The sequence below is a fragment of the Lactuca virosa genome, chromosome 7 (genome assembly GCF_052849685.1).
Source record: "Lactuca virosa cultivar CGN04683 chromosome 7, Lactuca_virosa_CGN04683_v6, whole genome shotgun sequence".
Lineage (NCBI taxonomy): Eukaryota > Viridiplantae > Streptophyta > Magnoliopsida > Asterales > Asteraceae > Lactuca > Lactuca virosa.
Genome location: NC_136432.1, coordinates 243,794,519 through 243,802,899, shown reverse-complemented (window position 1 = coordinate 243,802,899; position 8,381 = coordinate 243,794,519). Strand labels below are relative to the sequence as shown.

The following is an 8,381-nucleotide window of genomic DNA, read 5'->3' as shown; positions in this document are numbered from 1 at the left end:
TGGTTTTTTAAGAGTCATGAAATTCTATCTTTTTGTGACTTTTAGCATTCTAAAAGGTAAAAGACATTCAAAAGTCAAGAAATATCATCCAAACATTTTTTTAAAAACAACTTTTAACTTTTACTTTTTAAAAGAATTTTTTTAAAAAAAAGAAATTTTATAAAAAGAGCGGGTTTAAAAAGTAATTCCAAACACCCTAAGGGGTGAGAAAGAAGAACACAGTCGACCCTTTCTTCAACTTGGGTTTTAGCAAATAAGTCTTGAGGGCATTTTAGTCATTTTGCATTGTTACTAAATATGTTTAACGGAGGGTAACAGAACCACAGACGAAGGGTGTTACCAAGCAATGAAGTACAGAAGTAGGGACCATTCATGACTAAATCAAAATATTAGGACCAAAAGTGTTGCTTTGTGAAAACCGTAAGGATTAAAACTACATTTTACTCCAACTCTTATAAAATGACTTTTATGAAGAAAAAAAAAAGTTTATGCAGTATCCCAGACCTAAAATCTTGCGGGTGACTTGAAAATTCAAATTATATTCATCAATCACCAATCACTCCTGTCAATTCCACCTTTGAAGTTCGTTAATGGCAACAAACTAGATCACAACCTTCCTCGTCAACCCAATCCACTGCTTCTCGTGGCGCAGAATACGCCCCCTTTTCTCCCGCCTCTGCTTCTTTCCAAAATACATCTCACTCATGCCGATTACTCTCCGATCAAGGAGGAAAACTAGTGGTGATTTGACTGATTTCTGCTTCGTTTCACCCAATTATTCCACTATTCACACATCAACTGTTTATCGCATGTACTTTCATTTCCATGAAGTTTTCTGCCTTTCTGGAGCTGGCTAGGGGTTAAACAATGTGTGCGAGCTCGATTGTCCATCGGTTTAGACATTGATTTTGGGGTTAAAAACTTAAAATGGCGCTTAAGCTTCCAGCTGCTGAAGCTGCAAATGTTGCGATTCAGTCGATTGGATGTGGTTATGATATCTCGTTAGATCTGAGGCTTACGTATTGTAAACGCGGTTCATCTTCAGATGTTGTTGGGGGTAATCATAATCAAAACCGTTTGATTGAAGTTGATGAAGCTGAAGGTAGAGACATTGTCCTTCCTTGTGGACTCTTAATTCCTGATGTTGCCAGATCGATTAAATGTGATAAAGGAGAGCGGACTCGATTTCGTTCAGACGTTCTCTCGTTTCAACAGGTATACAAAATATTACTCCCTCCGTTTCATAAAACACCTGCTCCTTAATCTAAACCCAATGTTTGCTGTAGCTACCAAATTTACATGATATTCATGAACTAATATGAGAATATATACCTTTTATCGTACTTATCCTTGAGTAATCAACAATCATCAACATGTATCTGATCAAATCGAGGTATCTGCAAACCTTAGTCTATTCCCCCTAATTAATCCAATCTATTGCTTCGAATACATGTCCCCATAGTTATTTATCTGTGAATCTATGTTTGTTTATCTGTTTCTCACGTCTCAGTGCATGTTATATGGTCTAAAAAGCATATTATCATTCAATCTATTTACTTCTTGATACATTTTTGGTGTACAGATGTCAGAGCATTTCAACCAGGAACTATCATTGACTGGAAAAGTTCCTTCAGGCCTTTTCAATGCAATGTTTGAGTTTTCTGGAAGTTGGCAGAAAGATGCTTCTAGTACCAAAACTCTTTCTTTTGAAGGCATGTTCATTTCATTATACACAGTTGCAGTAGAAAAATCTCACATACTACTCTCTGATCATGTAAAGAAAGCTGTTCCATCTTCATGGGATCCTCCTTTGTTAGCAAGGTCAGATTCATATAATTGATATGGCTTTCCACTTTTATGGGAGAAAATTTTAAATCAATCTTCTGTTATCCTTACAGTTTTATCGAAAATTTTGGGACTCATATAGTTGTGGGTGTGAATATGGGTGGAAAAGATGTAATCTATATGAAACAACAACATACATCTTCCCTTCAACCTGCTGAAGTACAAAAAAGACTAGAAGCCATGGCAGACAAGAGATTCCTCGATCTTGATGAACAATATGGAGTTCAATCCGGACATATTTCTCAAAATGACATGGTATTTATTATTTAACCAATTTATTAAATGTTCATTTATGTATGCTTTTTGAATTTTGATCATGTAACACTTAAATTCTCTTTAAAATCTTTAATTTTTTCAGTATGATATGAGGGGGCATAGACTAAGGTTTGCAGATACTAGTCCATCAAGTTCTTATTCTTACAAGGAGGTATAGTTATATGCTTATATAGTAACCTTTTCTATTGTTGTTTTATAATGTAATCAATTTGAGACAGTCAAGGTTAAATTCGTCATTTCACATGTTTACAGAATCTTGCTACCATTTGTAAAAGAAGAGGAGGGACTGATAATAGAAATTTAAACCATAATGATTGGTTGCATAGTGTGCAATTAGAACCCGATGTAATCGCAATGTCTTTCATTCCAATAACTTCATTGCTTAATGGCGTATCGGGAAGTGGATACTTGAGTCATGCCATGAATCTATATCTACGCTGTGAGCAAACTCTGTTCCTTTTTTTGTACTGAATGAACTGTCTGAATCAGAGTAAATGATGACAGTTGCTTTTTTTCTACAGATAAACCACCGATTGAAGAGCTTCATCAATTCTTGGAGTTCCAGTTGCCAAGACAGTGGGCCCCAGAGTTCAGTGATCTTCCACTCGGACCTCATCCAAAGCAACGAAGAACACCGTCGTTACAGTTTAGCTTTTGTGGGCCCAGGCTATACGTGAACATCAATCCAGTAAAAACTATAACCGACAGTCTGAACAAATAAAAACTATAACTTGCAGCTTTCACCTAAATTACAAACAACCATCATCCAAGTTTTGCCAAACATATACAAACTTCGCTTATTAGAATATTAAATTTCGCTTGTAAAAGTTATATGAAACCTTAATAATATTTTGTAAAAACATTAGGTAAAATTATATTCTACAAAAATAGTCAAAATTTGAAAATTTTTTGACCAAAAGATCCGACATGTAAAAAAACCCGAACTAGAACCAAAGGAATGTAAATAAAATATAAATTTATATTTGGTAACGTGTTGACTTTGGTCTTGTTAGGTTGACGTGAGTAATACGCCGGTGACCGGTCTCCGATTATACCTAGAAGGTAAACGGAGCAACTATTTAGCGATCCACCTGCAACATCTCTCTTCTCTTCCCAAACTCTTCCACCTCGATTCCGATCAAATTCGAAACTTCTCCGACGAATCTTACGACCACCGCTACTACGAAAAAGTCCAATGGAAGCATTTCTCCCACGTCTGCACCGCTCCGGTGGAATCAGAAAACGATCTCTCAATCGTTACCGCCGCCTGCTTCCAAGTCTCCGATCACGGATTCAAAAAAGTTCTCTTTTTACGGCTAGGGTTTTCAACTGTACTAGGTGCAGTTGCGATTAAAACCCCTGAATGGGATGGATCGTCTGGGTTGACTCGTAAATCGGGACTGATATCGAGTCTTATAAGTCATCATTTGACCGGGGTGTTGAAAACGCCACCGCAAGCGGTGGAAGTGAATATAAATTCGGCGGTGTACCCTGGAGGACCACCGGCTCCGATTCAGGCGCCGAAGCTGTTGCGGTTTGTGGATACTACGGAGATGACGAGGGGGCCGCAGGAGTCTCCGGGGTATTGGGTTGTTTCTGGGGCTAGACTTGTTGTGGATAAGGGGAAGATATCGCTTCGTGTGAAGTATTCTTTGTTGACGGTGGTGTTGCCGGAGGAAGCGGCGGAGAATGGCGGATGTTGAAGGTTGCGGTAATAGTTTTAGAATGAGTTGAGACTTGAGAGTGACTGCATTTGCTAAATAATATGTCATGTTCCGTTTTTAATTCATGTATGCTATGTAAATAACATTCGAACATTCAATCTTTCATGCATTTTTGGTGATTGGATATTGATCTTCCTACTCATGTTCAGGAAAAGGTCTTTCATAAAAATGTAATATCCTGTCGTTTGTTTGTTAGGAAAAGGTCTTTCATAAAAATGTAATATCCTGTCGTTTTTTTTTTTTTTTTTTTTTGTAATGTAACAATTTGTTAGTATTATTATTTTTGGCATAGTCTTGATGGCTTCATCTTGAACAAACAACAAACAAACTTAAATGACCATAAGGAACCAAACAATATATATATATATATATATATATATATATATATATATATATATATATATATATATATATATGTTCAGGTGTTTTAACTAAGTATTGTGTTATTGTATGCATCAATGTGGGCCAATCAAAATTAAATAAAAAATTAAATAATAAAAGAAATAAATAAGGGTAAGTTAGTTATTTGTTTAATAACTTCCAAAAATAATCCCTATAATCTTGGTATCTCTCCAGTTTAAATCTCGTTCCCCTCTTTATCTAAAAATCGATTCTGAAAACCCTAAATTGAACAAACCCCTCGTTCCACCGATTCCACCGTATAGAAACATCGACCCACAAAATTTACCAGACGACCACCACCATATTCCTGTTTTTCCGGTTGCTGAGCACCACCATCATCTTCATCGCTGATAACCACACCATCATCTTCATAGCATACGACCACCATGACTACCCACTTCCTTCCTCATAGCCATCGTTGCCGACGATACCACAGCTACCCTCTTCGATCAAAACAAAAAGGGAATGACGAACGAGGAAGACAAGAATCCGACCAGAGACCAATACTGATATCAATTCGAAAGTCAATGGACAGGTTAGGGTTTATCTTTTCGTTTTATCGGCAAGGGAGCGTCAAAGCCAAATTGAAAATTGGCTCCTGGTACTTTTCTTTTTTCAAATTATCAATGTTACATATAATTGATCTCGTTGATGAAACTTTCCGTAGTTGAAATTGACTCGTAATTGATTTGGATATGCAATTGATTTCGAATGATAATTCAAAACTCACATAAACCACTGATGACAAACCCAATTTTCCAATCCAGCTTTCTCAGGTATAATCACGCACATAAAACATTCGACAAAATGCATCAATGGTTCGGTGGAGGCAGGGAAGAAGAACCGAAATCAGAGGAGTGTTTGGATTGAGGCTGTGAAATCAATGGGCAAGCAGAAGAAGAAACAAAGGGTTGTTGTTGGCTGGATAATCACATGTTTCTTTAATATTCTTTCTTATTTTGATTGATTTACTGTAAATCGATGAAGTTTAATCGATAGGTTTAGATGAGTTTTTGGGTTTGATTGGTTGAATACAAATCATGGTTGTTTTGGTTGCTTATTTGACAGATGAATACTTCAACTGAATTGAAAGTTGTTTTCATGCACACCAAGTGCTCGTTAAAATGCTTCAACTGAATGGTATTTCTTCGTTTATAGCATTCTATCAGAAAAGAATGTTTTTTATGATAATCATGAACATATTCTGTTAGAATTCCCCGAATTAATATAATTATTGGTAAATGAATTCCAATTCTATCAGAATAGAATCACGAATTCCAATTATGTTGGAATGGAGTATGAATATTTTCTCACTAATTTATTCATTGTATTTGTTTCTACAGAAGCTGATGCTTGAAGAACGGACCACAAAATTTGAACGACGCCTCTTAGCAACATTATTCTTTTAGAATGTATTAGTGTTTTTATTAGATTTTGATATTCTTTTTTCCAGATTTGAAAGTTTTTTTAGTTTTATTCTTTAAAAATAAATGTAATTCTTAGCAATTGTTACATGTATTCTATAAGAATTAATGTAATTTTTGTTTTAATTCTTCAATTGATGGTTCGAGAATCTTGTTATTCTACAAAAAGTTTTGTTATTTTTGAACATACTCAAACATATTCTGTCAGAATGTCCGAACTAAAAACCTTATAATTTGTAAAATCGGATTTTTAAAATTAATAAAATCTTTGATCCCTTAAAATATGCAAATTTCCTTTATTAAATCTATGTTAACTGACTAAAATACCCTTCTAGTTAAATTAGATGATATTTTTTAATTATATTTAATTAAATAATATATATTAATCACTTTCTTAAAATAAGTAAAATGATTGGCCCACATTTATGCATACAATAACACAATAATTACGTTTAATAGAATAACCTAGGCCTATATATATATATATATATATATATATATATATATATATATATATATATATATATATATATATATATATATATACGACTTATTAAGGTAATTAACTGTTCGGTTTGTTTACATCTGGGTAACTATCTTTTTTTTATACACATCTAGGTAACAAACTTGTTGGAGGTGTTCACATATGACTATTATGACATGTGGTTACAACCTAGATCTAAACACTTTTAACAAGTTTGTTACCTAGATGTGTACAAAAAAAATAGTTACCCAAATATGAACAAAACGAAAAATAAGAGTAAACTACACGAATGGTCCCTGTGGTTTGGGGGAATTTGTGTTTTTGGTCCCTAACTTATATTTTTTAACCCGGATGGTCCATACTGTTTATTTTTGTTGTGTGTTTGGTCTCTGTCTTACCTAAAAAAAATAATAGACACCACATATCTGTATCTCCTCACTATCCCATCTCTCATCCTTCTTAAATTCTATTTATTTTTCATCTTTAGTGATATCGACGTCTTCACCATCTCTTCTTTTTTCGGTCATTCAACTTCGTCGAATCAACACCACAACCCACTAAAGATGAAGAGACAGTGGGTTATGGTGTTGGTTCGCCAAAGTTTAAGGACCAAAAAAAGAAGGATGGTGAAGACGTCGATGTCACTAAAGATGAAAAAGAAATAGAAGTTGAGGAGGATGATAGATGGGATGGTGACTGATGAGACTGAAATTAAAATTTTCAAATGTGGTTTCAGGTTTACGATGAGGAGATACATATATGTGAGGTCTATTAATTTTTTTAAATATATAAAAAGTAAATACATAAATAAAAAAATTAATTAAAAAATAAATTAATAAGGGCACAATAGTCTTTTTAGGTAAGACAAGGACCAAATGCGCAACAAAAATAAACAGTAGGGACCATCCGAGTTAAAAAAAATAAGTTAGGGACCAAAAACACAATTCCTCCAAACCACAGGGACCATTCGTGTAATTTACTCTTACTTTTCGTTTTGTTCATATTTGGGTATTTTTTTTTTGTACACATCTAGGTAATGAACTTGTTAAAAGTGTTCACATCTAGGATGTAACCTGCTACAACATGTCATAATGGTCATATGTGAACATTTCCAACAAGTTTGTTACCTAGATGTGTACAAAAAAAAGATAGTTACCTAGATGTGAACAAACCGAAAAGTTAATTACCTTAATAAGTCATATTCCCTATATATATATATATATATATATATATATATATATATATATATAGGCTTAGATTATCTTATTCAAAGTAATTATTGTATGGATGTAGGGATAAATGTGGGCCAATCAAATTTTTAATTTTTAATACAAAATTGATTAATATTAAATTGATATAAAGAAAATGAAAAAGGCGTCACATTTAATGAAAACGGATGAATAAGGGTATTTCTGTACAATTGTCGTCTCCATTAAAATAGAAAACTGACTCGATTGATCACAACTGCCCGCATAATCCCTATAACATCGCATGAACCCAGATTCGACTCCCCTTTGTATCGGAACACAAAATCAAAGAATAACTTCTATAATCAACAAAAAAATCGGTAGATTCTGTTGTCGTTTTTATATATACTCATCGATTCTCGAAGAGTTGTTTACAGAAGTTACATTGTGATCGTTCGAAGAAGAAAAATTAGAGTATAATGAGGAGTACAAGGTCGACTGCTTTCAGATCGAAATTTAAGAACACACAAGCAACGGTGTTGAATCTAGATCAAGACGATGATGATTTCGTTTCTCCCCCTATAGGTAATTTTTTTTTCAATTTTTTCGTTTGAATCCATAACATTCTGTTTGAATGTTTGAACAATGTAGTATTTGCATGTGTTTTTGAAGTTGTATTAAGTAAAGTAGACCCAAGCAATGAAAAAAAGGCGTATTTTTTATTAAGGTTTTCTCAAATCGAAGAATAAAAATCTGTGAGAAGTTTTGAATTTTAGGGTATATGACTGTTGTTCTGTAATAATAGGGGATGTGATTATTGTTTTTGTTATGTGTTTTTGAATAATAGAAAGTTAGTTTTTTTGATTCTGTTGTCGATTCTGTTAGAAGTATTTGACTTGCAATTCTGTTAGAATACATGATTATACATAATTTGCATTCTGTCAGAATCAAAACATGCAAATTCTTGTATGTGGTTGTTGTTCTGTGAGTATAGGGGATGATAGTGTTGTTTTGTTTTTGTATTTTTTTAGTATAGTGA

The 8,381-nt window shown here is 33.8% G+C and overlaps 1 protein-coding gene across 1 annotated transcript; it reads left to right on the top strand.

Annotated features, from left to right (window-relative positions):
• Nucleotides 1-503: 503 nt before the first annotated feature.
• On the top strand, nt 504-3,971 carry LOC145124794 (MACPF domain-containing protein At4g24290-like). Its single transcript, XM_079060258.1, has 7 exons — nt 504-1,215; nt 1,583-1,821; nt 1,899-2,100; nt 2,204-2,272; nt 2,374-2,560; nt 2,643-2,809; nt 3,135-3,971. Exons 1-7 carry the CDS (start codon nt 928-930, stop codon nt 3,822-3,824), a joined length of 1,842 nt encoding a protein of 613 aa, XP_078916384.1. The 5' UTR covers nt 504-927; the 3' UTR covers nt 3,825-3,971.
• Nucleotides 3,972-8,381: the final 4,410 nt, after the last annotated feature.

Bases quoted from the DNA above. Each gene is read 5' to 3' on its own strand.
- LOC145124794 (XM_079060258.1), top strand. From the start codon at position 928: ATGGCGCTTAAGCTTCCAGCTGCTGAAGCTGCAAATGTTGCGATTCAG. The intron at 1,216-1,582 runs GTATACAAAATA...TTTGGTGTACAG, and splicing joins ACGTTCTCTCGTTTCAACAG to ATGTCAGAGCATTTCAACCA. The intron at 2,810-3,134 runs GTAAAAACTATA...TGGTCTTGTTAG, and splicing joins TATACGTGAACATCAATCCA to GTTGACGTGAGTAATACGCC.